This window comes from Equus quagga, chromosome 21 (genome assembly GCF_021613505.1).
Source record: "Equus quagga isolate Etosha38 chromosome 21, UCLA_HA_Equagga_1.0, whole genome shotgun sequence".
Lineage (NCBI taxonomy): Eukaryota > Metazoa > Chordata > Mammalia > Perissodactyla > Equidae > Equus > Equus quagga.
In genome coordinates, this window is record NC_060287.1 from 30,614,168 (window position 1) to 30,632,623 (window position 18,456).

General features: G+C 46.8%; 1 protein-coding gene across 1 annotated transcript in view; it reads left to right on the forward strand.

Moving 5' to 3' along the window:
• Positions 1–2,729: 2,729 nt before the first annotated feature.
• CLIC6 (chloride intracellular channel 6) overlaps positions 2,730–18,456 on the forward strand; it is a 40,590-nt gene continuing 24,863 nt past the window's right edge. The window contains exon 1 of the mRNA XM_046648161.1: positions 2,730–4,057. Within this exon, the coding sequence (XP_046504117.1) occupies positions 2,954–4,057 (1,104 nt within the window). The 5' untranslated portion in view covers positions 2,730–2,953. The remainder of the gene's footprint in view (positions 4,058–18,456) is intronic.

Here is an 18,456-nt window from a genome sequence, read left to right on the forward strand (position 1 = left end):
TCTTATTCATTCGTGCATGCCCAGTGTCTAGAACAGTCTTTCTCGCTCAAAAATGGAGAAAGTGTTTATTGTGGGTAATGGCATTTGAGAAAAACTGTAAAGAGCTCAGTTATTGTCTGTCTTTCTTATTTTCAGCATTGAGCCTGTATTCATTTAACAATAATACATTTTGTTTACTTATAGAAAATCCAAGAAATTTTCAGAATTATATAACATAAAATTGTTTTAAATTCCTTCTTAAGACTATCACTAAAAAGTGAGAGATTCTGCATTCTACAGATGGAATGATGTTATTTTGAGAGCCAATGTCATGAGCAAATGAATCCAAACAGTATAAAGGAATAAGTCCAAATCCTATAGAATAAAAAGCTTACATGATACACAGGATTGGGTACCAGGACAAAATTTATTAGTGTTGGCTTTCTATTCTTTTTTTTTTTCCTCCTCAAAGCCCCAGCACATAGTTGTATATCCTAGTTGTAGGTCATTCTAGTTCTTCTATGTGGGATGCCACCACAGCATGGCTTGATGAGCGGTGTTACGTCTGCACCAGCAGTGGAAGCAGAGCGCTGGAACTTAACCACTCGGCTGCGGGGGCCAGCCCTTAGTGTTTTGTCCTACGAGCACACTACTGGGGCCAGCTCTCAGCCAGCCAGTCAACTGGATGGAGTCTGCATTGATTAGTTAATCACGTCTCGGCTCAATTCAAAAGGAGCTTTTTCTAGAAATGCCTACCTTCCTTTAATCGGGATGTTTCTATCAACTTTGCCTGAATTAAAGTTTATGGAATATTATTATTCACATAAGTATGTGCCTTTAATTTGTTTGTTTTTTTTGTGTGTGTGTGTGAAAGTTGAGCCTTGGAGACCACTTGTTATTAAGAGCAAACTTACAGACGTAACTAATCTTGGATGTTTCCAACCAGTGCAATATACCTAGAACCTTTCAATGGGTCGCAGGACCCAAATCCATTATATATATTCTGAAATCCAAAGGGCTCTGAAAAATGGCAAGCTTTTTGGGGAGCTCATCTGGAAGCAAAACCAGAGTGACCAGAACTCATTTGATGGTGCACTTCAACGAGAAGACCTAAAGCTATGTATGGGTTTTACATATCCCACCTGATGGGAATCTTCATCTGTTTCACTGCAGGATATTAATGTGTTTGATCACAGGTTTATGTGCAGTGTTACATAATATAGACTATAAGCACTCAGTTATCTTTGTAAGAATTCTGTTTTCTATAGCACATCTGGCCTCATGGGGTTTGCATAAAGGACTGTAATCCTGTACTGTGTTTGCTGTTTGGGGCTGAATGTGCTGGCTTCACTCTTCCTTAAGAAATAAGGCTGATGGCTGTTTTCTCGCCTTGTGAATGGAGCAGGATTTCTTTTCTAGGTGCCTGGAGCTTCTGCAGAGCAGGATCTGGATCTGACATGTCTGTCTAGCTCACATGTGTGAGTGCTTTGTGATGATGAAGCTTCTTCTTGTTCCTTCCCAGACAGGGCACAACCTTGGAGAAAGGTAGCATGAATCTGGGTGAAACTGGGTTCCTGTTTTGTTACCAATCAGTGATTGGCAATGGGAATTAAAGGGAAACATCCTGATGATGGGCCAAATGTGTGACTCCAAGCCACATCAAAGACACCCCCTGACCTTTTAGTGATAACAGAATCCTCTGTGGTCCTGATCCGATAATGTGTCTCAGGGCAGTATGAAAGCCATCAAGAGCCTGACAACTCAAAACAGTCTTGAGTTGGGATCCTTGCTCCATCACATGTAGACTGGGCAACCCATTCCTCACCGTAACCCACAAGATCTAGCCTAGCTCATGACAAATTTACTACACAGTTTTCATCATAACTTCTTTTATTAGGGACAAGATGTCTAGTCTGCGATCTTGGGAAATTCCTAACCCAGTGAATTCCACAGCTCTCCTCTGTCAAATCTTGTATTTTCTGCTCCCCAAGCTTTTAACACACAACTTTGAGGGTGAAGCACTGGGCAAAGGTTTAGAAAATCTAGGAGAATCCGCAAGATAAACAGACTTTTAGGGGCTTCAGGAACTAGAGAGATGAAGGATGTAACCTTCTCCCATCACGGGACCCTTTGTATCGGGCGAGGTTGAGCACAACACAGCCCATTCCTGACCAGAGCACCTCGACTGGCTCCTTCTGCTTCTATATCGGGGCCTCTGGAACTTCTCAGGAGGGCCTTGCAGAAATTGGAAGGTGGCGGTGTAGCCTCCTCTTCTTTCTTCCAGGATCCGCCACCTTGCTCTTGGACACGGAGACACGACATGGGCATCTTCAGTTGGGTACCAGCTGAGCTTAAAACTTGGCTCCTGGGTAAGCGGGGATTAGGTGTTTGGGTGTGGGACTGTATGTTTGGGGGGTGATTTAAATGGCTCTGGAACTTGAGGCTGTTACAGAAAATACCCAAGCGGCCCAGATCTTTTCACTGAAATCTAAAGGGCCATGAGAAAGGCTATCATTGGCTAGGCTTCCAGGCCTTTCAAACAAGCAAAAAGGCGGGGGTGCAAACCCCGCCCAAGCCCCAGACGGATGGAGCTGGCACCAAGGACTTCTGGTCAACCCCAGGACAGCGGGCCAGGCACGTCAGAGGGTGCAGGAGCGCAGCGGCCCACCGCCTCCAGGGACCCCGGGTCGGAATTAGGGTCCGGGTGGGAAGCAGACGCGGAGCCGGGGAGAAGCACGAGCCGAGGAGAAGAGTCTAGAGAGCTTAAATCCGGGAGAAGAGGCACAGTGTCTCGGGGCGGAGCGGATTTCGCCTTGCGCGTCCAGCGCACGGCCGGGCGCCTTCAGAGCCCGGAGCCCGGCGTCCTCTCCGAGGGGGCGCAGTGGCCACCCGCGCCGCGCCCTTTGTCCAGCGCCACCTGCCCCTTCAGCAGCGTCAAGGAAGGGTCTCCGGTCAAGGACTGGGATCTACGGCCATGGCCGAGGCCACAGAGCCGGAGGGGGGCGCCCCGGGTCCCCAGGGGCCGCCCGCGGGCTCGGCGCTTCTGGCGGAGAGACTAGGCGAGCAGGAGGCCGCCGGCCCGGAGGCGGAGGGGGAGGAGGCCGGCGAGGGCGCCGAGGGGGCGCAGCGGGCCGAGGGGGCGGACGCAGCCGCGACGGCCGCGGGGAAGGAGGGAGAAGGCGCGGGGTCGGCCGGAGGGCGCGCGGGCGAGCTGGCGCCGGGCGCGGGCGGGGACGTGGGGCCCGAGACGCAGGGCGCGCGGGCTGCGCAGGGCGAGGCGGAGGCCGGGGAGGGCGTCCCTGCGGGCCCCGAGGCACCCCCGGGAGGGGAAGCGGCGAGCGGCGCGGAGCAGGTGGAGGAGGCGAGCCTCGAGCGCGGCGCGCAGAGCGAGGCCGCGGAGGAGGCTCAGGGGGAGCCCGGGGACCCCGCGGCTCCCGAGGCGGAGGGGGAGGCGGAGCGCGGGCCGGAGGAACCGGGAGGCGGTGCGCCCGGGGTGCCGGGGGCAAGCATGGACGCGGAAGGGCCGGCGGAAGGGCCGGAGGGAGGGGCGCACGGAGCCCAGGGTGAGCCCCGGGACGGAGGGCACCGCAGCCCCCAGCCGCAGGCGGAGGCGATGGAGGCCGCAGTGGCGGAGAGCGAGGAGCACAGCCCCGGGGAGCTAGCGGCGGAGCCTCGGGGTGCAGCGGGGGAGGCGGGGGCCCCCAGGGGAGAGGAGTCGGAGGAAGCGGCTCCCGGGGAAGGGAGGGCAGACGCTGGCGAGGACGGGGACCAGAGTGGGGCCCAGGAGGAGATGGAGGAGACAGAGAAGGAGAGGCGAGAGCAGGGTCTGGAGGAGCCAGGCCAGGATGCTACAGCCGGGGACGAGAAGGAGCCCCTCGACGGCAGCGCGGATGGGGAGGCGGCCACGCCGACGGGGGCCGCGGAGCCGGAGGCCGAGCTCAGCAACCACCTGGCGGAGGAGGGCAGCGCCGAGGGCGGCGACGAGACGGCGGCGCGGGTGAACGGCGGCGGGGAGGACAGCGAGGCGTCGGAGGAGGGGGCCCCGGGGCAGGAGCACGACATTACTCTCTTTGTGAAGGTAAAGCTCGCTTCCTCCAACTCCCGGGACGCTCCCTCCCATCCCTAATCTTGGTCTTCCAAGGGGGAAGCGCCGCGAGGGTGCCTTAATGTCGCTTCTGCTCACGGGAGGGAGGTGGGACAGCCTGGGGTTCATGGAGAAGAGTAAAGGCGGGTTTGGGGGAGGACAAGATGGTTTGGAAGCAAAGAAGTTGGAGTGGGAGTGAGGGGAAAGGGGGATGTGGGGCCAGCATCCCACTGTCCTTTGTCCTGAAAATCCTAACTGGCCATTCTAGACAGGAAGTTATTAAAGAGTAAACTTTAAAAAGAAATAAAAAGCGACACGCCCTTATTGATGTTCAAAGCAATTTCTGCCGAAGGAAGCTCGAATACTTGAATTGAAAAAATGCAAACAAGTAGGTTGTAAGGTGAGAAATGTGCGTGCTTCCAAAATCCCAGAGGCCCAGAGCTGGCCAATGTTTTCAGCTCCAAAAACGTATCCCACTTTGGTAGAATCGATGAGATATGTTTGGGAGAAAGGTGGAAGTTTATTTAAATATTGTAATGTTTAGTGGACATTTTAACATTTATTTTGGAAGAATACAAGACGGTGGTGACTTGAACATCATCTGCCTTTGTGTGCTATTTTCCACCTTCCTTCAAATGGAAAGAGAGCAATGATTTTGTTTAAGAATCTGCACAGACGTGACGGAGGAAGTATTGAGTTTAAGTAGGCATTTCTACAAGGTATCTAAAATGAGGGGCAGGGCCCAGCGGCAGCTCACGTGAAGATATTTGTTAAAAAAAAAAAAAAGACCTGCTTTCTGAAGACCTTTGGCCAGACCGGGAAAACAGCAGATAATAAGGTCAAGAATGTGCATTGCATGTTGGATCTTAATCCTTCCAAAATACTTTCAGGCTTGTAGAAGCCAGTTATGACCTAAAACTCCTTGACTGAAATGTAAGCAAATTCTAATAAGCAAAAAACGAAATGTTCCCAAAGTGATTAACATCAGAATTTCAAGAAGTGTTTGGGTGGCAAAGGAGTTAGAGAAGAAAGGGCACGCATTACTTTGCCCTTGAGAAGGTGCTGTTCTGAGCAATTTTTAAGACCCTGAGACATTTTAAGATTCTGTGTTGGGACGTAACCTGAGGGGACGACCCCCAGGAAGCTCACTGGGAGCTGGGAGTCTGCAGGGCCCTTAGGGGAGGGCGAGAGCTGAATACACGGCTGCTGTGTGTGCCCCAATCTGCTCCTTGGTTTAAGAAATTTCCCGTTGCTCTGCTCGCCTGGTTACGTGATTCCAGCCTCTTGTCACAGTTTTGAAATACAGCTTCCGAACTAGTCTCTCTGCTTCCATTTTCGGCTTTCTTCCACCTAGTTCCTTCGCAATAGCCAATGAGCTAGGAATAAAAGATCTGATCATTTTGTTTCTTAGTGTAAAATTCTTCAGTTGTTTGTGGCAGAATTTCAGATAAATCCACATGCCTTAGCCAGGCCACAAGCCTCCTCATGATGTTATTCCTGCCTCTATGACATTCCCTGGGCGTCCCCACCCTTTGTCACCTGTGGTACTGCTATGCCAGTGTAGCGCATTACTTACTTTTCCTTGAGAGAACCACATTCTTTCCTGCCTTGAAATTTTTTAAGTGCCATACCCTCTGCCTGAATCGAGCTTCCTCCCCCTTGCCCCTCCCTCGACCCCCTGCCTTGTTATCTGCTGTGTGTCCAAGATTCAGCACAGCGTCATCTCCTCTGGGGAGCCTTTTCCAACCCCAGTCTGGGTTGGGTGTCCCTCTGTTAAGCTCCACTCATACACTCTGCATGCTGTATCTCTTCCCTTGACTGTGTGCAGTTCATCTTATATCTCTGATGTGGAGCCCAGGTCTGGAACGGGATGAAGCTTTGAATGGGTGGCTGCCTGCATGAGGTAGTATACTGTGGTATCAATAGCACGGACATAGGCCAGTAGGTCTGGGATCAAATCCTGGCTCTGCTGCTTTCTTGCTGTGTGACCTTGGGCAATTACTTAACCTTCCTGTGCCTTTGTTGCTTATGGTTAAAATAGGGACAATGACAGTATCTACCCTATGAGATTGTTGTGGGGATCCAAGAATTAGACAGTATAAAGCACTTCGAACTGGCTTGAAATAAACATAGTATAGTGTGGGTTCTTATTGTTACGTCTACTCTGCTCCCATCGACTTTCATTGATTTTGCAAGAAACAATCTCCTTCCTATTCCATCCCTGAAACTTTATTAGTTTTTTTTGAGGGCAAATCTCTCTAGGTACCTAATTACCTCCATTCTTGGGGGCTAAGAGTGTTGTGAAAGTAAAAACAAGCCGTTTTCTCAGATTCTGCGCAGGGGTAGTTCGTGTCAGCAGAGGCAAGAGGCAGGGCGTGGAGAGCGTATCCGGAATGTTGTGCTCTGATGATTAGCTTGGTGCTCAATCCTTGTCTTTTTTTTTTCTTTAAGGAAATAAACATATCTCGAAATAGATTAATTTTCAAGCAACTACTGCTTGATATGACTTCTGAGGATCCTTTAAGAGGTGCCTCATAGGTGCATCTCACTTTCTTCTTATCCTACTCATGATTTTCTTTAAAAAACAAAACAGAAGACTTCACAACAGAAATCAAGCAAAAGCTCTATAGACTGTTATGTATTTTGAGTTTTTAATACTTGATTTAAAATCTTTAAATCAGTTCAAAGTAGGATATTTTTTTTTTTTTGCCAGATTTAGACCTTTCTACCTTCTTTCTTTGGCCTCCACTTTATTTGACTCTGTATTCCATAGTGGACACCTGACCTTCTAGGTTTTGTAAACATGTCAAGGCAAGTGTGTCGTGGTGGGTTTTCTATGCCATCGCTGGAGTGTATATTCACACCACTGTTCTTTAAGGAGAGTACTGCATGTTCTTCTAAACATTCTCCTAGCCTTCATAGGACAGCCTGGTAAACACAGTTTTAAATTCATTAGCCCATATTCTATTTGTGAACTTTTACATTTCTTCCTATTTTGAAATAAACATGTTGGTTACAAATATACCAGAAAGTAATGACATATGGCCCAGTAACACATAATAATAAAATCTACTTCTAATTTTAGCCACCCAATGGTTTATAGTCCCCATCTTTATGAAAGTTATCTTCTTAATTTGTCATTTTGTTTTATTCTATAAGTAGGCAAGAATGTATTTTTGGGTATAAAAGAGCCAGAAATGTCTAGAACAGGCCAAGGAAAACCTCCTTGAATTATTGTATGGTAAATTAATTGCTGATCATGCTAATTTTTAGTTTTGTTTTCTCAAAGAAGTGTTAATTACTTGTCATCAAATTATAGGGTAACCTTGCAATATATTAAGAAGATTCTTTTCTTCTTTACTCATAACAACAAAGGGCAGCAACATAATAACTTCATAACAAAACGACAGACAAAATACCAACAACGAAGGATAAATTAAGGACTTCAGCAGCTGAGGGGATTTTGTCACCAAGGAAGTCTTGCTTACAGGTTTCGTTCTTCTAATCCCGCCTGTATATTTGCAGGCAGGGTCTAGCGGTGGGACAGTCTGAGGTATGGATTTCCTGGCAAATTTCACATGACTTAAAAAACCTCAGCGTGACCAGTCAAGAATCCTGGGTCAGAATCTAAGAATTTCGTAAGTTGTGTGCTGGACACCATACATTTGATTACAGACAGGTAATTCCTGCTGAGCTCGAGAGCTTGCATTTGCCATCACATTTGAGTTCTCCAGAGAGGTGAAATTGGTGATGGAAGAAAGTAAAATCATGGCCTTTGAATAAGCATTATCACTCAAGAATGCACCCCCCCCCCCCAAAAAATAAATAAATAGAGCCACCCAGGCGATGGCACACCACGTGGAGGGATGGAGGGGGCTGGGAACATGTCCCAGCATCTGACTGACGCCTGGTAGACCAGTAGGCTTTAGCTCTCTGTGCACACCTCCCAGGCAGAGAGCAGGTTAAGACCTGTTCTCTGGGGCTTGGTCTTCAAGGAGCTTGAAGGGAGATGTTATTTTCCTAACTGTGTGTGGACTATGTGTTCTGAAGGGAAATGAGCAAAGATGCATTTCTGCGACTTTCATTCTCCCTAAAAAATGACATTTTTTTGGTAATTTATTTTCTAATTGTCTTATACAACTTGCTCACAAATTGCATACATGAAATCATACAGGGTTGTTTGGGGTGGAAACCGAGGTAGAACGTCATGTTTTGCTCACCTCTTACACACATGGGCACACACATGCACACTGGGAGTAGGGACCCCTCTCACCACACTGACTGAGACGTCTGGCATGGCACTGGCTCATGGGAGGCCCTCGATCAGTGCTGTTTGGTAATGATAGGTAGATAGCCAGATGGATGGATGGATGATTGAAGGCGACTCAGCTAGTGAGAAGCTGGACACAAGCCCTGTTCTCCACTGTCCCAGTCTAGTGTTCCTTGTGAAAGGGCTGGAGCTACTCTTCTCCATGAAGACTTCTTGGTAGCAAAGTTGGAAGATGCTAGAATCCCCTTGGGGCTGTGGAAATTTGCAGCTCTGCCCTGCCATGTGTGCAGATCATCCTGCCCTTGCCTGGGCTGGTGGGCCGTGTGCACTGGACTCATAGGAGTAAGTGAGCAATTGTGTTTCACCTTCAGCTTGAGCTCCTCACATGGGGTCTCCTTTATCTCTTCAGTTTCATGTGGCCAGCTCTTTTCCATTCAGCCCACTCAGATATCTTACCTCCTTGAGCATCTGATGATCCACAGGAAACCTTCAAAAACGCCACACAGGGTTCTTTAAGCATGGAAATTTACCCTGTTGTTTCAGATACACAGAAAAATAAAACCTAGAATTTGAAGGAGCGTGTAAAATCCAAACTCTGGTCCACATTTTAGGTTCAAGTGGATCACACTGCTCTAGATTAATCCATTAACTCAGCACATGTGGATTTATCACTGATTGTGTATCAGGCACTGTGCTAGAGTCTGGAGACACAGTGTCCCTCAGACTGACAAGGTCCTCACCCTTACAGAACTTACCATCTAGCACAGAAAACAGAGACTGAGCAATGTATTATATATATCAAGTGCATGGAACATCTCCACTGGGGTGAAACTTGCAGTGGGAGGGACCGTATAGTTTTTGCTCATCATTGTTCTCCCAGCCCCCAGCTTAGGGTCTGGCACACAATAAGCACCCAATTAATGCTGGTAGGAAGGGAAGATGGCTGACTCACATTTTTGCTGGCAAGAGCTTCAATTCCTCACCACTTAGACTCTCTCCATGGGGCTGCTCTAGTGTCCTCACAATATGTCGTCTGGCTCTCCCCAGAGAAGGGACTCAAGAGAGGAGATGCCATAATGCCTTTTATGACCTAATCTCAGAAGTTACGCAGTCACTTCTGCCTTATTCTATTCACTAAGTCCTGCCCTCAAGAAGAGTGGAATTAAGCTCCACCTTTTAAAGAGAAAGTCAAAGAATTTGTGGACACATTTTTAAAAATACCATACCTACCTTTTTCTTTTTTTCCATAAAAAGTAGTACACTGGGTGTATTTTGGGTTACAGCGTGCTTTCTTTACTTAACAGCATATCCTAGAAATCATTCCCTATTGGTCTGTAGCTCTCTCACATTCTTGTTAAAGATTTCGTAGTTTTCTAGGGATATTTCTCTACAATCAGTTCCCCAAGGATGGATGCTTAGGTAGTTTCCTCTTTTTGATATGTTAAACGATGCTGTAGTGAATGTCCCCCGACAGATGTACAATCATACACGGAACTTAAATTCTTAGAAATGGTAGTGCTAGGGGAAAGGACATGCCTATTTAAGATTTTGATAAGCTTTATCAAATTTCCTCTTCAAAGAGGCTATACAAGTAGCTGTCCCCTGACACGCTATGAGTGCCATGTTTGCCTCACCAACCTTCCCTGCTCAGTGTATTACCCAACTTTTTGAATCTAAGAGATGAAAAAAGATGCCCACTGTCATTTAATTCACATCTATTTTAGTATGCATGAGACTGAGTATACTTTTATATATTTAAAAACTGCTGGTGTCTGTTTATGTGAGTTGGCTATTTATGCCCTTGGCCCATTTTTTAAATTGCCTTTTCGCCTTATCCTTCTTGATTTTTATATTAAGGAAATTTGACCTTTGTTGGTCATATGAGTTGCATATATTTTTATGGGGCCCTTTTGACTATTTGTCCTGGAGCAATTTATCATTTTAGTCTTAGTAATTTCTTCTAATTGATGCATGGGAAAACAAATCATAGATTGATAGCGCTTTTAGAAATGTTCACTTCATTTACTGGAATCTTTAAATTCTCTGTTTTGCTTTATATTCTATAATGTCCTAAATCCTGGGGGATTAGGTATTTCAAGTCCTGCCTTTCTCCTTTTCTTTTTAATTAGCAGGTTGCGTTTTATGAAGCACATGTCCTTCAGGATCAAACTCCTTCTTACATCTAAGAATTCCTGTTCAAAACAAAGTTTACAATGCATAGACAGCAGGATCATTTCACGCCCACACTGCTCCAGCTGAAAATGTAGGCTGTCTCACTTTGATCTTGGCTTGCCGTCTACCGAAATGAATTTGATTCCAGCCAATAAAAACCGTGGTGAAAAGTAATCATCTATGATGAAGTGATATCAAAATATTGTTTCCAAGGTTGTGTCTTCTAGCCAGATGTTCTGTTTATGCTCCCATCTGTTGAAAGAATTGACCAAGATTTATAGAGAATGATGACAAATCCTATTTGTAGAGGTCTGTGGGGCTGTGGAAGCCTACCCACAGCCATGTTTATGAGTGAGAGGGAGAGCTGAAATACACAGATAGCAAAAGTTGTTTGGAAAGAAAATTTGAATCGTTTGAGAGGGTAGCTCCGTGAAGAAACACAGACCATGTTGACGTATACTTACTCAGTCTGTGAGGGTAAATCTAATCTTATATATGCACGCAAGAAATCATCAGGTTAAAAAAAAATTCTCTAATTTTTACTAGGTTTGTGGACTCTGCCCCCAACTCACCATTTCTCTTCCCTTCTGCACTTGGCTATCCATGTGAGAGTTGACTGCTTTGATGTGGGGAGGTCTTCCAAACTGCCAAGTGGTGTTTTGGACCCAAGTGGCTATTTAAAGCAAATATTGAGTACCTGTCATGAGTCATACTTTGTGCTTGGGGTTGAGGTTACAACAGTGACAAACACAGCTCCTGCGTTTCTGGAACCTTAAGCCTGGAGAATGATCCAGAAGGAACCAATTGCAATACTGTGTGAGGCAGGGGAGCCCGGGGGGTTCCTGGACGGGTGGGAAGGGTAGGATGGCAGGCTGGGCAGTGACCACCTTAAAAGGCAAATTTGACCTCTAGCTCTCCGACTGCACGGGCTCTGCCCTTCTGCTGCATTCCCCTCTATTTGGCAGATTGTGCTGTGTGCCAGGGATGGGTCTATGAATGATGGCAACGTAAAGCGTGGCTACTATAGAGAGTGGAAAAAACTGGGTGGTCAGTTTTTAATGATGTATTTTGCAGAATGTAAATTTTATAATCCCATAAATTCTTTCCATCTAAGCCAGCAATGCCTCACCAGTCAGACTGCATTTACAGACATTAGCTTTTTTCTGAGCACAGTCATTGAACAACTATTAAAGTACTGTGCATGTTGAAAATCACTTTTACCTTTCCATTTCTACAGCAGGAGCCTATAGTAAGGAATACAGTTGAAGACCAAAATGGGGGAGAGTGACAAAGGTCGCTCAGTGGTGTTCAGCTGGAGGATGGGCTGGTCTGAGGGCTCCAAGACAGCTTCACACACTTGTCTGGCATCTTGCTGGCGTGGCTGGAAGGTGGGCTCAGCTGGGACTGACAAATGGAGCCCCTACAGGCAGCCCCTCCAGCATGGGGGCCTCAAGATGGTCACAGAACAAGGCAGGAGCTGCATAACTTTTTAGAATGAAAACCACACAGCATGGGTCCCACCCTACTCTACTGGTTACCAAGTGTCACAAAGGTCAGGCCAGGTTCAGAGCGGGGAGAATCAGAGCCCGTTTCTCAAAGGGAGGAGGGTCAAAGACTTTGCAGCCATCTTGAATCCACCACATTATATGATTTCAGGGTGTGCTGAAATGCTCAAATCATTTACTTGTAGATGCAGTTCTTTGCTAACTTGAACTCGTTTAAGAAAAGTTTAGCAGTACCTAAAAGCAATGGAGTTATTTTATTTTGTATTCATTGATGGGCAGAGCAATGTATCTGCAGGATTTACCACAGCACATCTTAATACCATACAAACACCATATAAGCCGTAGTTCACAAGCACAGAGGGCCTTGAGCCAAGATCTGGGCCACTCCATATGCCCTTTCTATGGTCATTTCTTTGTTGTCCCTAAGACGCAGCCATTTATTCTTACAAAGGAGAAGAAATACAGTGGTGATTAAGTGATTAGGGAGACACTAGGCTCAGTGCCCCCTTTTTGTTTCTGAGTGTGCGAGTTCAGAGCTGCCCTGGAGGAGAGTTGGGTCTCCTTTGATAAAGCTGTGGGATTCTGCCTCTGGCCAGCGGGACTCTGCACAGGGGGCCAGCTGCTGGGAGAGGAGAAAGCCTCAACCCATTCTGGCTTTATGTTTGTATTTTTCTAAACCTCCTGTGGGCTTAGGATGCTGCAGTCTGGTAGGAAGAACCTCACAGGACCCCTAGCGGTGCCCCCAGTGTGGTGTGGGGATGAGGAATCAGGAGTCATCCCTGGGTGGAGGCACCCCAGGGGTTCTGATGGGGCCCTTCGGACAGTGGCCACGTGCCTGCCTAAGACTTCCAGCATATCCCAGCTGTCATGTGCTTTGAAGGCTGCACAGAATAAAGGTGTTGTGGTCTGGACATCCAGGGCCACCAGCCTTTCTCCCCAAATGAGGAAAATTAACACTTTTCTGGTGCTCTCGGTGTCAGGGCCTTGGAGGCGGTGAGTTCAAAGACTCTTGGAAAGACTTAATCTCTCCCCCAACTTTGCTCCCTTTGTTTGACCTCTAGTCCCATAAACGGTCAGACTGGATGAAGGTTTGGGTTGCACTCAATGGCTTCTTTGTGTCATTTAACTCCCCAAAGAAAGAATTCCATACTTAAGAAAACTCAGAGGTGTTAACACATCAGCTATGGATGGGGGCCTTTTTTGTCATCTGCCATTTTGACCGATATGTTATGATTCTTTGCATCATAAACGGCAGCAATAAAGTAAGATTGCTCTGCCAGTCTGCAGATATTGAGATTTGCTGTAGTAAGCCCGGCAGATACACTTCTCTGCCCATCAATGAATACAAAAAAACCCGCAAAAACCCAAAAAACCTCCATTGCTTTTAGGCACTGCTAAACTTTTTTTAAACCGGTTTACATTAGTAAAGAACTGGATCTATAAATAAATTATTTGAACATTTCAGCACACCCTGAAATTCATATAATGTGGTGGATTCAAGATGGCTGCAAAGTCTTTGACGCTCCTCCCTTTGAGAAACGGGCTCTGATTCTCCCCCCTCTGAACCTGGCCTGACCTTTGTGACACTTGGTAACCTGTAGAATACGCTGGGAGCCATGCTGTGTGATTTTCATTCTAAAAGGCTGTGCAGCTCCTGCCTTGTTCTGTGACCATCTTGAGGCCCCCATGCTGGCAGGGCTGCCTGTAGGGGCTCCATTTGCCAGTCCCAGCTGAGGCCACCTTCCAGCCACGCCAGCAAGATGCCAGACAAGTGTGTGAAGCTGTCTTGGAGCCCTCAGACCAGCCCATCCTCCAGCTGAACACCACTGAGCGACCTTTGTTAATGCCACATGGAATAGAAGGACCACCTAGTCAAGCCTTGTCTGAATTCTGGACTCACAAAATCATGAGATTATAATAAAACAGACTTTGGCCTGCTAAGTTTGGGGTAATTTGTTACTTGGTAATGGGTAGTTGGGACATGTGGCTTATGTCTCTCCTAAGCTGGTGAAGTCTATGGAGGTGGAAAGATAGGACCAGGTGAGAGGTCCGGAGTGCTTTAAAGCAGTTCCGAGATTGGGGGCCGGTGCACAGGAAGGAGGGCTCTGTGGCCAGCTCTTCCATTCGGTGAGTGACATTTTCCCCCTTGAGTCTCTATAGGGATTGGAATATTCTCAGTCCTTCAAGAATGTACACCACTAGGGTATATGAAAAACAGGCTGCATCATTAAACAGCTTTCCAGAACAAGGTGTTCCTTTGTTGTAATAATTCCTTGTGAGAATATTACAAGGAAATAAGCTTTTCATCTCCATGTAAAGCCTTCAGTTGGTATCAGGCCATATTATTAAATAAGGATTAAAAATAGCCCTGGCATTTTAACACATAATTCGTATATGAGGATAAAGAGCCAGTTTCCTTTTATTCATCCGCATTCTTCTTATGACTCGGTCCCACTCACTGTGACAATGGACACTAACATAACCAAGCCTCTGGCCAGAATTTAAAGCTAAGAGCAGTATGCTTCAATGGTCAAGCTATGTGGATCAACGGTAGTGAGCCAGCTAATCCATCTAAAAATACATCGATTGTTAGGACAGTTGAAAAGAATAAATACTATACATACTTGGGAACATATTTAGGATTAATAGGCTTTTTGAAAAGTTCCTATCTATGTTTCAAAGTTTTAAGATCTAAAATTTCTTAGGACCTAGGTGTAATGATGAATGATATTGTTCTTAACTTTAAGGAGATGGAAGAGAGAAAAGCACGTTTCAAGATAGAGCAGAATCCCCTTTGGGGCCTGGAGTGAGGACCCTAATGAACACATTTGACTAAGGACGTGCAGACAATGAGTCCAACTCTCCACTCCGCTGGGGAAACACGGCCTGAACCATTGACTGGGTATGCATGCAAAGTCAATCTAGAAAGTGCTATCAACTGTGCGGGCTTTCATTTATTTAAGGAAAACACACTCAGTTTGTCTTTTCTAAAATAGACGTTGCTGCAATTATGATACATTTTTCCTCTACAGGCTAACACAAAGTGTGATGCATAATATTTGTGTCAGGGGATATGCCAGTCAAATAACAATGAACAATAGCAACAAAGAGATGACAATGAAGGGCATGGCAGCCTTTCCCTTCGCTGCTCCTAAGTGCGGCAAAAGAGAAGATCTGTCGGTTTGATTCAATCTGTGAGGAGCCTCCTTTCTGGCTCTGGGTTTTGTTGGTTGTTGGCTATTTTGTTGTTCCTCTGGAGGGCAAAAGAGGGAAGATAAGGAACGGAAGGCTAGGGAGCCAACTGGGTGGTTTCCTGTCCAGTTAGGCTTCCCTCTGCCTTGCAGAAAAGTTAAATAAACTGAGAAGCCTTACAGATGGTCTGCACTGCGTGGGAGTCATGGCGATGGGACCTCTGGAATCATTGGCCCGTTACCTGCAAGCAGCCCCGTACAGCCCTTCCTGTTGACCTTGGCAGTTACCCTGCAATCGGTGGTGTTAACAGGAGTCCAGCAGGGAGGGCATGGTCTGGCTGTCTGCTCTCTTCCCCATGGGCCCTCGTCCCTCCCAACTGCAGGATGGTTTGTTCCCCCATCCCACCCAACAGGGCTCCATTCTGCATCTCACCAAGAGGTGGGGATAAGACCAGCAAGAATTCCTACTTTGCTGAAACAAACTATAGAAGGAGGAGGAGGAGGGGGAGGGGGGGAGGAGGAGGTGACGCTGAGCTGAGAAAAGCTAGGGCAGAGGGTGCAGGGAGAAAGCTGATCGGCCTCAGTCAGTGGTGTTTCTCATGACTGATGCAATAAAACTGGTTTCCCTCAGTCTCTATGGGAGACTCAAAAGTAGGAATTCCAGAATTCGAGCAGGGCTATCGAATTCTAACGGCTGCAGTGTCAGAATCTCCCCAAAGAAAAAAGCTTGCCTGCATTCCTTGCCCCTTCCAGAAATTGTGAAATTAGTTAAGAACTGAGCACATTAGGGACTGGCGCTCTCTGTCACATTTCTATTGCTTTTTCCCCATGTCATCTCTGTCACCCGCTCAAGTGGTTTGTATATCCTGTAGAACACTTGACCTTTCATAGGGCGCTCCTCCTGCAGTTTTCTGGTTGACTGGGCATTTCTATAAAAGGGGTTCCTTTAGCTTTTGGCAAAGAAAACAATGTTCAGTTGTATCATTGTTTCATGGGAAAATCAGCCAATATATCAATTCACCTCACATCATCTTTCCCAGGATCGAAGCTTCCTTATTAAGGATGTTCTTCCACTAAAGGGTTTCAGTGGGGGATATTTCAGTAACAGAATTTTTTTTTTTTAATCTGCAGTCCAAGTTTTCAGAACTATAAGTCTACAGCATGCCTTATTTAGGTGAATTAGGTGAATTAGCTTTTCAAGGTTTGTAGGGTATCATTTAAGTTCTTACTTCCTGCACCAATAGGATCTGAATGCAACATGCATCTGAATGCAAAAAAAAAAAAAAAATGCAGAGAGTTAAAAATATCCTGAAATTGTTCAACTTACTCACAGAGAATAATGTGTGATGTGAGTCTTGGCTCTGTATTTCTCTAACACTATCCACTGTAGGAGGGGTTTTGGAATGTTCTCAACTCCACGGGTACCCTGAAACTGGGTCAGGAATAAAGTGTGTGAAATTCTGGAAGCCAACTCTTCTCTGAGTGGGCCTCTCCTCTTGCTCCATCGTCTCTGCCCCCTCGACCCTGAAGATGTGTTGACACGTCAAAAACACTGAGTGTTTCTGTTCACAGTGGTGGAGAGCCTTGATGTGTTTTGGGCATCATCGCTCGATTGACTCATGTATTCATTCACTGATTCAGCAAGCGTTAGTAAGCATCCCAAATTCGATAGGAGAAAATCTTAGATTATTTTTGCACAATTTTGTCTTTCATAATGAGGTTTTGTGTTTCTTGGTTTGAGGGGCCCGATGTTTTATGCTCTTTTCACTCTCTTGTCTTATTTTGTCAAGTAGACGTTTATCAAGTAGACTCACAGATGAGACAGTGCCCACCAAGCTGCCCTCAGCTCCTTCTTCTGGTGTCGTTAGAGGGTCTCTGTGATCCCGGTCACGTGGATGATATGGATTTGGATGCAGACGGGGTCCAGGGAATCAGAACAAGTCTGGTTTAGCTGGTGCCCGAGAGTGGGCTAGACGAGCTGAGGCATGTAGCCCCCTTAGGGTCAGAAATACCTAAGACCCAGCAAGTCGTCTTCCTTTAAATCCCCTGAACGCTCTCATTTTCGTATTTGTGCGGATGACTTTATTTCAGCCATAAGTGAACGAGAGCCCCACAGAGGCATGAAAATAAGGCGTTGGCTTTTATTCCAGTAGGGACTTTCTTTCCATGAACTCAAAGCACTTTTATAAAGTTGGCTTCAGTGTGGAGTGGGACAGCTCCCCCGCGGGTCAGAGGGAGAGCAAAGGGCCACTGTGTCACCCTTCCCCTGCCCGAGGGAGCGTTTGCCTGCACCCCCATCTCCGAAGCCCCCGTCCCCCTTGTTTCTTCCATGTGGGAGAGGGGAGAGCCACAAGAAGGGTCCGGATTTCTGGGCTCGCCAGCTCCTCTTGGTTTCTCACTCCTCCAGGGGTCGTGGTCAGACCCACTCTGAGGAAGAACTTGTTAACACTCAACACATGACCCCACAGGTGTGAGGCAAGGAGCTTGTTGCAGAGAAGCCCAAGTTAAGTGTTGGGGACTTGGCTGAAGAGTGATATTTCCCTTCGGGGATTGGGAGGTGGGTGTGAAACAAAACCAGAGACTGCTTCCAAGGTGTTTAAGTTCCAAAGCACATGCCCTGCATCACGCCATCCATTCTGAATATTATTTTCTATGATCATTTTCTACCAATTCTGATTTCGGGTCCCCTTTCTTATGTGGAAGGGGCTCTAGCATGCTTCTCGTTTGTTGTGTCAAGGGATTTGAAGTTCTTCTTCCTTTTTCTGAGAACTGTCTGGGACTGGGTTGACGTTGGTGTCCCTTAGTATTGCTTGGCAAAATTCCCGGGGCGCTATCCCCCCAGCATAGACTGGAACATGAACACGCCCATGACGTCGTGCCACGCTGCTATCCGGGGACTTCTCTGGGGACTGCGGCTCCTGGAGATTTTTCTTTTGGGTTCACTTTCTGAGGTTTGGCAAAAACTTTCAGACAACTCCATTTGCTGGCTCCGATGTTTCCCTGAATGCTTTATCATTTTTGATTCGCCTTCAACACGGCGTGACATGATGTCCTTCTCTCCCTCATACCGTCCCGACAAGTGCTCACGTCTCCGTTGATGAGCCATCCTCATTCTAGCTCTCCAGTCTTGAGGCGAGACAAGTTTCTACTTCCTTATTCCTATGAAAGACTGTCCCATTATTTCCCCAGTCTATTTCCTATAGAGGGATCACGGGAGCTTGTCGGGGGTTCCAGGAGGGGCATCCAGATCCTCAT